General features: G+C 36.4%; 1 protein-coding gene across 2 annotated transcripts in view; it reads right to left on the bottom strand.

Annotated features, from left to right (window-relative positions):
• Window positions 1-711: 711 nt before the first annotated feature.
• LOC142349757 (uncharacterized) overlaps window positions 712-15,703 on the bottom strand; it is a 99,844-nt gene continuing 84,852 nt past the window's right edge. For both annotated transcript variants that reach the window (XM_075401514.1, XM_075401515.1), the window contains 5 exons: window positions 9,895-10,079; window positions 3,641-4,082; window positions 3,169-3,287; window positions 2,607-2,772; window positions 712-2,014 (listed from right to left, as the gene is read on the bottom strand). In XM_075401514.1, coding sequence (XP_075257629.1) covers window positions 1,944-2,014; window positions 2,607-2,772; window positions 3,169-3,287; window positions 3,641-4,082; window positions 9,895-10,079 — 983 coding nt within the window. In that variant the 3' untranslated portion in view covers window positions 712-1,943. The remainder of the gene's footprint in view (window positions 2,015-2,606; window positions 2,773-3,168; window positions 3,288-3,640; window positions 4,083-9,894; window positions 10,080-15,703) is intronic.

Genomic DNA, 15,703 nt, shown 5'->3' with positions numbered 1-15,703 from the left:
GGGGTTGGGGCAATATTGGGGGAGGGGGGTCAACTAACGTCTGACAAATTGCTCTCGAACGACAGGCAGATTTATTCAAAGTCCAATAGCCTAGAAAAAATTTTGCTTATGGGTGCAAAAAATCCAATCAGGATGGGATTCGATCCCTCGAGCTCTAGTCCTCGACAGAAGTTTTCACCACATGGCTAACAGGCCCTTGCCATTCCTATGCTACAAGTGCTTTTAATTTAGCAACAAACTACTTCGGAGTGATAGCAATTGAGATCACTCGAAAATGAAGAAGAGAAGCATGTAAAGTCACTTGAGAAGTCAAAGAATGTTCTACAACAAAAGCGCAAAAATGGTCAAGCGACAATAATTGCTTTAAACTTCGCTCGAGAGCAATTAATCAAATTGGATTGTAAAAAAATGAGGGCTCTATAATAGAGCGGGCTGAGATGAAGGCGCCTATTGATAAGACTCCTCCCTTTCTACATACTCAGTATTATACGCCAGTGCACCTGTTTTTAATCAATTTTGTACCAAATTGTGGAATTTGGCGACAAATGATAATTATCAATTAGTATAATCGGCCCTTTGTGGCCAATTCCGACACAGTAAGGCCCTTTTTACATGCATTAAGATACACTTTGTGTAATTTAAGAAGTACATTGGACCAAATGGACTTTATTTGGTAGGGGCGCTGGCTCGCAAATAATTCAGGTACAAAAGGAAGGTAAATAAAAAATGAATTAAACAACTATGTCACAAATGGAGAGGAATATAAGAAAGAAAGAAAAGCACACGATAGACTCAAAGCTCAAGTTGGACTTGACACGGAATTCATTTCAAGGTCAATATGTGAAATAGTATCGGACTTCAAATTATAAAATGTTTATAAGGATTTAGAGCATTTTTTAATCTTACAACAAACAAGGTTATTGAAGGTCAGTTCTCACAAACAATAGCATAGAAGCTGAAGTAATTTTCGTACAGGTACGTCAACTAAAATGACTGTAAATAAATAAATTGTTCAGTCCAAAATTATTTTATATCAGCATCAACCTCCTATCAAAATCAGCTTCGTTGACGAGAACAAACAGTGCATTCAAAATTATAATTGGACAAATCGATTTCTATCAATCAAATATAAAATTGCCAATGACATATTTCTTCAGAACTTTAAGCAGGTTAAAAGTGTCACTCATTTTAAGAGCAAATTTACACACTGCAATTCTATTTGTAGTATTCTGAGAAGGGGGAACTGTTTAATAATCATTTTGATATGTTATTGTGACAGATACAAAATTCGAGATATGATTTGACATCAATGTTTTAAGTCAGCAAGGTTTGTAAGATATGTTTAATCTATCTTATGTGCAAATATATTTACTGTTATCATTCACAATAGTATGTATATACACAGACAATTAATCGAGTAAAAAATTGGTAAAAAGTGATATTAATTAAATAGACACAACTTTGTACATTCAATCGTATCATAATTTGAAAAATTCGATTAGGGTAATTAATAGCAATTATAATACCATTTGAACTCTTTCTCTTGACAACTTTTAGATAAGTAAAGAGTGTCCAAATTTCATGTTTAGGTCAAGTTTAAACAATACCCAGAGTAATAGTTATTGCGAACAAGATAAGTAAATGGGAGGTAAATTATTTTTCTTTTATATAATTTAGCGTTTCCTGCAAGCAAGTAATGATTGTTTTCTATCTTAATTCATGACCTTAACAAGGACCAGAACTAAATGGCAAATTCAGTATCATTAGCATCAGGAATTTCAATCAAAGTTAAAATACAAAGTAAAAATGTATTGGATATTATGTTAAAATGTGCGCAATTTCATTGGCAAACTTTTGTCAGTTGCACACCTCAATTTTCATCGTGAGATCCGAATATAGTTTTGATGATCAAACCTTGTGATGGTCATCATATTGTTGTTTCATCAGAACAAGGAACGATATAGAGTAAGCGTGACAAAGAGAATGACCACAGGTACTCGTAAGCTTTCCGAACCTAAAACAAATACAAACATTTCAAAACACGATTATCTTGAAAAGTCTTTCTCTCCTTTCATAATTGTCGCTATGTCAGTAACTTGAAATTTCATAAAGAGCTCAAATTAATACTATACATGAAAAACTCGCTAACTGCTTTCTACTTAAACGCAACTGAACAGCCTGTCAAACTCAGGTTGTTGCCAATTGGCCGTTCCTTATTCCCCACATTTCAAAACTTTTTTTCTGTGCAGTATTGGCCTTTTTTGGCTCATTTTTTTTAACTCGTGAAACTATCGCGGGGTATCACCAATGCTGTCAATAATATGAGTCAGCGGTCATCAGCCCGACGCTGAGGTTAATTAAGTACCTTGACTCTCAGCTATCAAGTCACAAGTCCTTAGACTGGAAAAAAGTTGAGCCATACGAAGCACATGTCGGAACGGAACTGAATTTGATTAGTACATTTATAAGCTGTGACCTTGTAGGTTGCCCAAAAAATAGCCAGTTCACTTCATTTACTCAGTGCGATTTGGCGGCGGAGACACATTGACATGTAGAATACTGAAAAATACTAAAAAATAGAAGGGTTGTATGGAGAGAGTACAGACCTGCTTCTCGGAATCCGTCCAAGAATGAATAGGGCCAGTCATCGTAGCCGAACCAGATCTGCATGGCTGCATCAGCCTGTTCCTCGTCCATCTCGTGCCACTGTCTTGGAGTTATGGCCACTATCTGCTCAGGAGTCATTGCTTGGAAAAACTCCACGTCCAAATTCTAAACACATTAAACTGCTTAGTGAAAAGCCACAATTGTACACTAATGATCCTTTAATTGCAGATGATAGATGTTTTTGGCACCTAAGTTTGATCAAATTTAGGGTAGAAAATTTTTAAGTGATATCATCACAGTTTAAGTAATGCAGTTTTCATGTATTAACTGTTATAAGCAAAACGAGAAGCAAATTTGGAATAAAGAACTGCAGTAGATTTTCAGAAAGCAACACAAAATAACGGCATATGATTTGTGTAGACATCTAAAATTTGATAATTGATCACAAAGTAATTCCATCTCCTTAACTGGGAAACAGTAGCTCCATAGGCGATATTCGAGGGTCCAAGCAAATGATTTGGCCAATCAAGTGACCGCGAAATGAGAGTATAAGAGACTTACTTCGATGACAGAGTCTGGTATCATTGGGATGACGTGTGCAGGGATAGCAGCCACCAGGTTTTGCCCGTCTCTGTTCTTCCCAGGAGTCAACATCTCCAAGTGCGTGGAGGACATACCCGCTGCAAATCAAAATTTGTTACTTTCGAACGAACCGATGCAGTTACGCATTCTTTGCCCAATGTAATGACTCGGCGAATGGATTGAGTTGGTGGTATCAGATTTTGTCGACCAGTTTTTGACAAATTTGATAACTTTAAAAAAAACAGACCACTGCCCTGAAAAACCTGGTATCTCGAACCCACTCAATTGACTTTCTTTGTTAAAGGTTCATATAGATTTGAAGAAAACGATTTTTTGGTAAATACTGGGCAATTGGTAACTTTCTTGTTCAATTCAATCTTGGTACTCTCGCCAGAAAAAATGCATAACTGGTTGTGCACGAGACAATTTAACAAACCGATAGTCGACTTACAGATGGCAGATCCGATAGCGATGACGTGCCTTTCCTCCCAGTGTTCAATTTCCCCAAATGCCTGCGTTGACCTCGCTTTAGCCAGGAGTGACCTCATCTGGTTGTAGTCACATGTCACCAGCTCCCCAACGAACGTCGCCATCGAGTAGTACAACTCCGGAGGAATACTGGCAATGTCCGAGGAATCCATGCCACAGAAGAATTCGCCTAAAGCCTTGAAGTCCTGAATTGACATTGTATTCACGTTCAGGTTGAAGGTTCTCCGGATGTTTCTGTACAGAGCCTGTCGTTGCCAGCGTCTCCAGGGCCACTGTGAGATATAGTAGATCATCTGTCGGTCTTCCAGCCTCAAGTTGTAGATCTCATCTTCGTTCATCTCTCGACAGAGCCACTTCATTTGGATAAGATACTCTGGTAGGATGTTTTGAAAGCCACCAAACAGCTAAAATCACATTAAAACAAACAATAATCATGCATGCGCTACATTCTTTATCCTAGAATAGAGTTCATTCATCGTTTAGACATTGTTCGCTCGTTTACACATTGTTAGGCAACTGTAAACGGACGGTCAACTTTGATCCAAGAAAACCGCAAAATTCCCGCTTAGTTTTACACTAGACAGCCTCTATACAGAAGACTTCCTTTTAATATAAGTCTTCAACTCAAATAAATACATACTCTAAAATGTGTTTACAAAACTTATATGCTTTAGTTAAAATTTGTGAAGTTTGAAATATATTGTGAACAACACTATCACTTTGCTCTCTGATTTCGTTTCTGAGTGGGCTCTTACTTTGGACATCTTAAAAATTGGGAAAAAAATAAAACCGTCTTTGTTCTTGCAACTAGAACAACTCTATTAGAATTTTAGTAATTCATTACGAAAATTAAAATCAAACAGCCGCCGTTGACCCGGTTTGGGATTTGGATTATCGTGATCAAAACAGAAAAAGGTAAAATTGACAGGGCTTTTTCTACGCGTGGAAAATTGCTCTAATTTTGTGTGCAGTTTAAGTTAGATGACACAGCTATACAAAATTTGGCCTCTAAACGGAAGGCTATTAAGCTTAAAACTGATAGCACAAAGCAATCGCTCCAATGAACTTTGATAACCTAATGCACCTTGACTCAATGACCTCTGTCTTTATTGGTTTATTCCGTTTCTATTTTGCTCTTTTGACCGCTACCGCATTCTCTATAATGCGCAATTCACTGAGTGAATGGAATTAAAATCCATTCAGTAGAAATTTTGAGAGAGGTTAGCTAGAAATCAAACGTGAAAAATGTGACTTCTAGTAAATCGGGTGCAAAGTATAACCTTCTGAAAACATTCAAGCACCTCAACTGAAACAAGCGAAAACCTAAATAAATTAAAGTCCTTGGCATGGACAAGGATACTTTTGATAACTCAAAACGCAACTTAATTTGAAACATAGCCTTCAAATTCCCGGGAAATAGCCTGTTAACGCACATGGGATTCGAACACCAAAAAAGAAAGAAAATAATAGATTTTTAGTGTCGAAGTGTTCTAATTGGGTGTGAAGTTTCAGTTAGCTTCTAAAACTGTACATAATTCAGCTAATAAACTGAAAGCTATAAAGCACAATGCTAATGTCAGCTAGCCATTGCCAAAAAAATTTTGATAACATAATGCACTCTGATTTAATGACCGAGTTTTATCGGTTTATCCCATTTCTTTAATTTTGCTGTTGACATTGACCATATTCACTATATTGCGTAATTCAATGAAGGAAAGATCTTAAAATGCATTCAGTTGAAACAGTGAGTAAAGTAGGTCCGGAGTCAAAAGTGAAAATGTAACTTACGTAAAATGAAAAAAGTTAACAAAAGTTAAAGCGAATGGAAGAAACATAGCTGGCAGATTGCCAGAAAATAGCCGCAATAGATTTGTAGACCGGCAGTCTAAAAAAACAGTAAAAAAGACAGACCAAAAAAATTCGTCTTTTCATTGAAGGCTGATCTGTTATATTTTGATTAAAAATCTGTATAAGTTATTGCTGCCTCTATTAGCTGATCTCAAATAACCTTCATTTAGAGTCACACACACCCATTTGACCTTATCTCTTTGAATTAAAGTAAATAAAAGTCAATTTCAAAGTGAGGAAGTCATTTTTGAGAGTGAGGTAAGTCAAGTGTGACCAAAAATTTAATCACGCGCATGAACAAAAAAACTCGCTCCACTAAGAGCGAAAAATGACGTCACACATGCAATTCAGTTGAAATTGCATGAACAAATGAACAAAAAGTGGCTGTGACGTCATATGGTCGTAACAAAAATCATGACGACGAAATAAAAAAAAAACCAAGAGAAGGCCAATAATAGCCCCAGCTATCGCTGTGCGGCTATTAAAAAACAGACACGACAAGACCTGACAATATTCAAAAAATTTTAATTGACCAAACAAAACACTATTTTTAGAACGGAAAAATTGAAAAACCACTTAGTGAAAAAAGCTATCAGAAAATTCATCGTCGGAAGACTCCGGAACCGCATCGAAGCACACATTCCCTTAAGACTCCGCCAAGCACTCAATAATAAAATGAGCCTACTAATTAAAACTACCAAAGCTTTCAAAAACTCTTCTGCTCGATCAGTGCACCATGCATTTCCATTCAGGCAATCAATAGTCAACAAAAAAGGAACATAACCGACTAAACTTTGGAAGAATTGCTCTCGAACGACAAGTGGGTGCTCTGATAAATTGCAGCCTGCTTCAGTCGGGGGGGGGGGGCTAAATGGGACTAGGAAGTTCAAAAATGGGCTTCAAATAACCACATTAGAGGTTAACATATACCACTTTTAGGTGAAAAATGGCACCAGTTTCGGCGCACGTTTGATTTGACTTTTAGTATTAAATTCCTGCCAACTGAGTTCAACTGTTTAAAATTGTGATTGAGAGAACTTAAGATCACGCGAACCGCAAAAAGCCAGGGGCGTATAAGTAACTCGAAAACTCAAAACGGTCAAGCGAAAATTTTGCATAAAAAAGACACACACGTTTCCAATAATTGCTATGAACTTCGTTCAAGAGCAATTAACAACGAAAAATTGGAAAAAAATTAGAAAATTACACAACCCATAAATGTATTTCAGTAAAAGTTGCGATATATGAAACCTTGAACTTTCAAGTCTCAGTAGCAATACCTATATAATAGCTCTTGGCTAAATAGTGAACAACACAGCTGTTGTCAAAACCTTGATTCAGAAGAAATAGGCAGAAAAATAGACCAAAAAGGCAAAACTTTGATTACAATTACTTTTTTTTTAGCAAACACAACCCATAAATTTATAAAATCGGAAGACAAAATAAACAAACAACGAAAAAGGGAATAAAGTCACATCAACTGTTTAAAATGGCAAAGTGGCAAAAACTCAAAATTGCAACTAAAAATTAGATGTTTTATCAGAAGATCAAAAAGGCTTCCAAACACACTAATACTAGTTTAGTTAGATGAGACAAACACCCTTATCTGATAAAATTAAGTTGAAACTAAAATGCTTTGAAAAAAAGTGAACAAAAAAAAGCTCGCTTACCAAAAGTTTATTCACACCTACTTTTATCGCTCTGCTCTCCCTCAGAATAATGCATAAATCACTCTAAATTATCTGTTTTTTATTTTTGTTCAGATTGACATAACAGTTCCTTTCACATGCGGCATTTGGCTTCCTCTAAAAGACATCCTCTAATATAGAAGTCACTGATTAAAAATTAGACTACCATTACTCGTAACAAGCGCCCCCAAAACAATTTAAACTCTTTGAATTGTAAGAGCAGAGCGCCCAAATAATAGCCGTTGCATGCCTGACGGCGGCTATTAAACATAACCTACTAACATCGGACGAATTGCTCTCAAACGACCGGCCAACAGTTGGCTTCGTCAACAGCTAGCCATGGTTTAGTGTCCTCAGGGCTCTACCTCTTTATCCCGTTTCTGAATAGGAACGTCAAATGAGTCAGACGAAAAATCGACCAAGCGAAAAATTGCACAAAAGACAAACAGGATTAATATAGTCGCTAAAAATTGCTTTTGAGAGCAATTAACAATGGTTTCGTAAAAGTGCCTGGTAGATCATTTATGATAAAAACATTTCATAAATCATTGATAATGAGGATCAGAGATGGTGACATTACGCCACAACAGCAGCTGAAGTGCAGAATCAACAAAAAAGAGAGAGAGGGAGAGACAAAACGTGAACCAGAAAGAGAAGGAAAGGAACCCTAACCGAAAGAGAGAGGAGACAAGAATATCTTCCATGCTTGGATTCGACACTGCAACTTCTAGTTTTCTAACCTTGTTAATAAATAAATCATAAAGAAAAAACTGAAAAAGGCAAAATTAAAATAAAAAATTTTAACTTCGCAATAAAAAAATAAAAAACTGAAAAAGGCAAAATTGAAATAAAAAATTTTAACTTCGCAATAAAAAAATTAAAACCAATTTTTGTCTTGAAAGCTCGGCCAAGTAACCCATCTCCGCGACTTGAAAAGTTTCATTGGCAACAATGGTCGTTAAACTCAGAAAAGGAAAAAAAATATTGAAAAATTTGAAAATTGCAAATTTTAACGAAAGCTTGCTCAAAATTAAAGACATTAATATCTTAAGAATCATTTCATTGTCTCAAAAGACTATCCAGTATCCCTGTTTCAAGCCTGAAATAGTTTCACTGGCTCATAAAGATCCATACGCTTGGAACAAAAAAATTTTCCAAATATTTGAAAAGTTAAAATTTTATCCAAATATTACTAAGACTGGAGTAAAAAAAATGTTGATCACAATCCCATTAACCCTGGAAACTATGCACCAGCTTATTATCAAACCTTGGAGGAGGTCCCAGGGCCTCTGTTACCGGAAAAAATTCAAAAAGATGAAAAAATTGCAAATATGTAAAAAAAATTGCTTAAATCGAGATGTTACAATCTTGAAGAACATTCCATTACATCTATAAACTATGCAGTAACATATTATCAAACCCTAGAGGAAGTTCCGTGGCCCTTGAGGCTAGGTAAACCTAAAAAATGACGAAAAAATTCAAAAAAACTTAAAAAAGTTACAATCTTTATAAAAAAAAATTGCAAGAACTTGTGACATTAAAAAGTTGAAAATTAACCCATGACCACCAAAAATTTTCTAGTAACTTTTTATTAAACCCTAACGGCGGCCTTTTGACCCTTGAGTCTCAACAAAACTGAATAAGGACTATAAATAAAAAATTGGAAAAAAAATGGCAAAAAATATTTAAAAAATTTGCTAAAATTCGTTGTGTTAAAATCTTGCAAGACATTCCATTTAATCTAGAAACTATTCAGTAGCCTATTTTCAAATCCTGAAGGAGGTTCCTTGACAACTAGGGCTGATAAAAAACAAAAAATGTCAAATTTTCAAAAAGCATGAAAAAATTGCAAAATAGTATAAATTTGCGTTTTCAGCAAGCGGTTGTTCGTCAGTAGCTAGCCACGGGAGGGGGGGGGGGGGAGTGCAGGCTAATTTGGGGGGGGGGGGAGTGCAGGCTAATTTGGGGGGGGCACAATGGGGTGGGGGGCAACAGCGCGGTGGGGGTGGGGTGGGGTCAACAGTGGGGGGGGGGGGGGGGTCAACAGTGGGGGTGTCTTCAACCTCTAAGAACCGCCCTTCACACCATAAGTATAAGTCTCCAAAACAGTTTGAGCTGAAACAGAGCTGAAAAGTTCTAAGAGCACTTAATGCCCGCTGGTCGCAACCTGTTTATCTCGTTTTGAGGACGAAAACTCAAAAGCGTCAGACGAAAAATCGGTCAAGCGAAAAATCGCATAAAAAAGACCGACAGGACTAATATAATTGCTACAAACTTCGTTTGAGAGCAATTAATAATTCTAATGGCAAATAAATATAAATTACTTTTAAATTTTTTTCAAATAGGTCTGTTTGTCAAAAAGATGTTTCATTCATTACTATTATGAAACTTGGATTAGGTGCAATGAATCGTTTTTATACAAACCACGCCAATTTAAGTGAATAAATTGAATAAATTCAATGGAACAGATTTCAAATAACTCAAAAACATCAAAATGCCACCATGGACGCAACGAAATGCCATTACCTTAGGATATGTACAATTCTATTGCCTCAAAAGTAGACATTCCCGCGAATGAGCAGAAAGTAGCACGCTAAACAAAGATTTGCGGATCAAAGTAATTCCACTGTTCCCACTGTATTCTCTTCCACAGTTATCTCAAGGTGCATGTGTAACTTACACTTTCGACTCTGTCTTTTATGAGCCTCCTCTGTTCCCTGGTTGTGTTGAAGTTGTAGCCCCAGTAGTCCACACACCTAGCAATCTCCTGTGGCTCAATCAACTCCAGTTGGTTCAACAAGAAGATCATGGACCCTCCATTAAGCACGTGAATAGTTGAACAGGTGATCTCTTGTTCACGAGAAACTGAAAAGAAGGGATAAAGAAAAATGTGACTGGTTATTTTGCAGAGAACTACTCAATTGTAAAAATAATTGATCCGTAAGGACGAGCAAAGAAACTCGGTAAAGTGCGCTTTGCTCATAATACTCCGACCCAACTCATCCACATTTTGGACAATGAAGAAGAGATAGGAAACTTCCAAAAAAATTGGTATGAGTCAAAAAAAAATTGTCACATTTTCAAACCACAAAAAGCATTAATTAATGCTGCATTAGAGGACCCATGAGCCTGTCATTAATGAGACTACGAGACATGACAAACAAAACAACGACAAAGAAATAGAAACAAATTACGCCCAAAGCTCAATATCTATTTAAAGAAACGCTTAGTAACAAAGTCAAAATATCATCAGATAAAAAATTTAACTTAACAAACTAACCTACAAAATAAATTATCGTTTCTGTCCTGTCCTTAATGAGAAAAGATAACAGGTCGAGAAAAACAAAAAAGAGCAAAGTTTAAAAATCTACGCCCCTCCAAAAACCAATACTTCAAAAGTCATAGCAAGCCTTAGCTTTTAATATGAAAAAACTAAAAGTTCATATACAACATAGTTGGAAGTCAAGGAGACCTGCCATCAGGGAGACAAGTCATAAGACAACAAAAACAGAAAATAGCCGCGATAATTTTGTAGATCCGCAGTATCAAAAAGATAGTAAAAAAGACGGACCAAAAACTATTCTTTTCATTACATACCGATATGCTACATTTTGATAACGAATATGTATAACTTATTGCTGTCTCTATAAGCTGCTCTTAAATAAACTCCAATTAGAGTGACACACACTCATTTGACCTTATCTCTTTGAATTAAAGTAAAGAAAAGTCAATTTCAGAGGGAGGATGTCATTATTGAGAGTGAGTTCTCACGTGTAACCAAAACTTAATCACGCAAATGAACACAAAAACTCACTCAAATTCGAGTAAAAAAGACGTCACGCACGCAATCGAGTTGAAATTGCTTGAACGAATGAACAAAAAGCAGATTTGAAGTGACTGTGACATCATATGGGCGTAACAAAAAATTTGACGCAGAAATAAAAAATCAAGGGAAGGCCAATAGTAGGCTCAGATACCGCTTTCCGGCTATTAATAAACTAACGTCGGACAAATTGCTCTCGCACGGCTTGAGGCAAAAAATTTAGAAGTTGTGCATAGTTTAGAGAAACATTTATGGTGCAGAAACTTCAGATGTGGGAAGTTCAAACCCGCGACCTCTTGGACGAGATTCGGGGACATTAACATCTACGCTACACGGGCTATGCACGGTCATCATCTGCCAACTGCCGGAAAACAGCAATAGGAAAAACTTCGTTCGAGAGCAGTTAAAGACAATTTGGAAACATACCCGGCAGATTGCCGGAAAATAGCCGCCGTTGATTCCAATAAGCATGATTGGGATTGAACGAATAGAATATACTGAAAAAAAAAGATTTTTGTACAAAATATTTTTTAAGTCCGATTTATTTTGATGGCATTTCGTAGTTGAACATACTTCTGTTTCTTAGAGAGAGGCTACAGGAGCTACTATCAACACCAATAAGCATTAGAGGTGGAGGAACGACGTTCAAATAGCGGGCATCTAAAATTGGGCTTTATGGGTTTATCCCGTTTCTATTGCTGACTTCAATTTTTTATACCGACTCTGTTCATTTTGAATTGCTTTGCTTAGCAACTGATGTTCAAATTCACTTTTAGCAGAATGAGAGAAGAGAGAAACTAGCCTAGAGAAGTCAAAGATTTCACGCAAAATGTCGAAAAAGCGGCAAAATGGTAAAGCGAAAAAAAGTTTGACGAAGTAAAAAAAAATACGAGCGCAATAATAGCCGGCTGAGAAGATGAGGGCGGCTATTAAAAACAATCGTTCAGGCACATGACGCTGAGGAAAAATATCTGAAATTATTTACAAGAATACAGTTTTGATGTCACTTAAACCATAAAGTACTAGCAGAAAATATTGTGCATCATTATTGGGACATCATTTAAACATTCATATGAGCAGTTATTAAGTGTCATTATTAGAATACAAAACAAATACAACCACAAATCTTGACCAGGATCAAAAACAACAAACTTTCATGAAAACAGTGTCAGTCATAAAACCTTTAGTATAACCAAAATCAAAAGAGATCAATGTTTGCTTTTTCAGGCAGGCAAAAGTTAAGAAATCCTTGAAAGCTTACAAAAAACCCATTGTCACAGCCAAAAAATATATATGTTTATTGTGTCTCATTTGAACTAATTGGGATCTGTCATTGATGGAACCTTGATATGAAATCTGACTTGTCTAGACTTGAAGTGAAAAAACAAAACTGCACAAGGACTTTTTTACAACGCCCCAATACAATTCGACCCTTTTGATTGATAAAGTCCGCAATGAGACCAAAATTAACCTTCATCTCAAGTCTTTCAAAAACAGGTGGTTGTTCCAAGTCTTACAGAAAATTAAAGAAAAATTATGCCTAAGAATTGAAAAAAAAAGACGCTAAAAGACTGCCCTTCCAATGGTAACACTCACACGCCTACGGAGCATTAGCCGATCCGTTAAATTTGACGGAACAAAAATCAGTGAGCATAAGGGAGAGCGCAACAATTAAACATAGTTTACGAAGAAATCTGTAAAACCATTTAAGACTTCGGGAAATATATCAGTCCCTCAATTTTGGTTGTGTTGTTTACTACAAACTTTAGCATGTCCAAGTTGTTTTATTTTTAATGAGCCTATATATTAATCATGGTTAAATTAACCGTATTTGAAATGGTAAATTAATCTTGGTGATAATATTTTCAATAATTCGCAAGAATTTAAAAATTAAAACATAGCCGGCAGCTTGGCGGAAAATAGCCGCTTGTGGCCTTCCATAAATTGAAACAACTAAAGAAATAAGATAGACAGATCAACCACCAGTCCTTTAACAGACCACTAGACTTTTTCGGTTAGATTCAGACTGTTAATTTTATGACACATACGGTCTAAGCCCTAGAAGAGCTTTTTCAAAATCTATAATCGAAACAAAAAAATTCAGACTGAAATTCACGAATTAGGGCATATAAGTTTGGCACTACTTAGATCTCACCATTGATCTTAAGTAAATGTTCATAAAATATAAAGTTCCATAAGTGAGTTCACAAGTCATTTTTTTGATTGAGGTAAATCACGCAATTGACCTAAAAGCAGAAATGACGTCAAGCACACAAATTTCAACAGCAAAGAAGTAGAAGTCACTGAAGTCATTGAAAAAGTAAATTCCGAAAAGTCAGGTAGTAAGAATCATCGATGGAGACAACGAATTAAGAAAACATAGAAGGACAAGTCCTGACGTACAATCCAAAGAATTTTTATTGACGAAACAAAACACTAGACCTCGAACGGACTATGAGTGAAGTGGGAAAATCGTTTCCGAAAAAATCAGAAAACAAAAAACATAGCCGGCAGATTGCCGGAAAAGCTGCGAAAGAATAGACCTGCGTGCCATATAATAGAGATAGAAACAGATACAGTTCTAAATTGGAAAAAAAATCGACGCCGCTCAAAAAACTAGGCTAAAAAACATTCAACGATAAATTAGTAAAGCTTGTTAAAATTCATTCCAAAAAGAAGCCTCTCATTAGGGACCTTTACTGCACATAGGAGTTTCTTTGACCTTAAACAAATTCCAATTAAACTTAAGTTTTAAAGTGCAAAAGTCATTTTATTGAGTGAGGTAAGTCACGTATGATCAAAATCTAATCAAGCAAATAACCTAAAAACTTTCGCTAAAGCGAGTGAGAAATGACGTCACGCGCGCAAATGCCGTTAGTGAGAGGAAGAAGTCATTCAGAAAATTTGACTTTTTCAGCTTTGTTGTGTGAACAAATGTAAAACGAAAAAAGCGCCAGACGACGAAACAAAAAAAACCATGAGCACCGCAATATAGCTACGCTCAGCTTACAGCTTCGCAGCTATAAAAAACAGAAAATCAATAACATAGCCGGCAGATTGCCGGAAGAGCTGCGAAATAGATTTCCGTGCCGTAAAATACAGATGGAAAAAGATACAGAAGTGAGTTGATAATAGTTATCGCCGCCGCCTATAAAACTTACAAGTTTATTTCAAAGGAGGTTGTTTTTGGGTGCAAAAAAATTTTCCCTGTCGCGTCTCGAACCGGCGATCTCCGAATTAACAGCCAGTCGCCTTAACCACTCGGCTGTCGGACCATACAATCTGTTTTCTTACAATCAACTTTGTTTTAGGAACAGATTCTGTTTCTGAATAACCGCAATTTAGGTCACGCAGAAAGCGTGAAATCAAGCGCGAAAAAGCCATTTAAGCAGTGACGAGACAGAATGTTCTAGAACAAATGTAAAACGAAAATGAAGCGTCAGACGACGAAGCAAAAAAAACCAAGAGCACCGCAATATAGCTACGCTCAGCTTACAGCTTCGCAGCTATAATAAAATACAGATGGAAAAAGATACAGAAGTGAGTTGATAATAGTTATCGCCGCCGCCTATAAAACTTACAAGTTTATTTCAAAGGAGGTTGTTTTTGGGTGCAAAAAAATTTTCCCTGTCGCGTCTCGAACCGGCGATCTCCGGATTAACAGCCAGTCGCCTTAACCACTCGGCTGTCGGACCATACAATCTGTTTTCTTACAATCAACTTTGTTTTAGGAACAGATTCTGTTTCTGAATAACCGCAATTTAGGTCACGCAGAAAGCGTGAAATCAAGCGCGAAAAAGCCATTTAAGCAGTGACGAGACAGAATGTTCTAGAACAAATGTAAAACGAAAATGAAGCGTCAGACGACGAAACAAAAAAAAACCAAGAGCACCGCAATATAGCTACGCTCAGCTTACAGCTTCGCAGCTATAATAAAAATGCCGCATAAATACAAAAAAACCACTAGCAAGAAATGGAAACTTGGTTCAAACAAAAAACTATGCCTAGAATGAACTATGAATGGGTTGGGAAACCCATTTAGAAAAAAATTACAGTGATATTGCCGTATGTGAACAAAAAACCACTAGCGAGAGCGATTTTTTGTTCAAACACCGTTTTTTCACTACTTTAAAATTAGAGCGATAAAATATCACGCCGCAAAATCGCTCGCTTTTTCGCTCCATTTCTGTTTCTGCGTGAGCAAAATCACTACTCCAATTTGACTTCAAAAATCATGAAAATGTGTGAACAGAGCTCAAAAAAAGACAGCGCACCAATACAATTCATACAGGATTTGTACAAAAATCTACATTCAACAAATTTATTTCCTACTCTCGAATTAACTCTTTCAGCCAGAGTAAAGAGCGATTAGAGTTTTTGTGAACATTTGTCGTGTTTTAGTTTACCTTTAGCGTCTTTTTGTTCAATTCTTAGGCATATTTTTCTTTCGCTAAGACTTGGAACAACCACCTGTTTTTGAAAGACTTGCAGCGATGAAGGTTAATTTTGGTCTCATTGCTGAGTTTAGCAATCAAAAGGTTTCGCATTTTATTGGAGCGTTGTATAAAAACTTTGTTTGAGAGCAATTAGATAACATCACAATTAAGCCTGTCCAAGGACGGTGTCCAGCGGTTGTCACCAGTTTATCCTGTTTCAAAATCTGCAA

Source organism: Convolutriloba macropyga, chromosome 11, assembly GCF_964194025.1.
Source record: "Convolutriloba macropyga chromosome 11, txConMacr16.3, whole genome shotgun sequence".
Lineage (NCBI taxonomy): Eukaryota > Metazoa > Xenacoelomorpha > Acoela > Convolutidae > Convolutriloba > Convolutriloba macropyga.
Note: the sequence above shows the minus strand (reverse complement) of the source record. Positions and strands in the feature narration are given on the sequence as shown.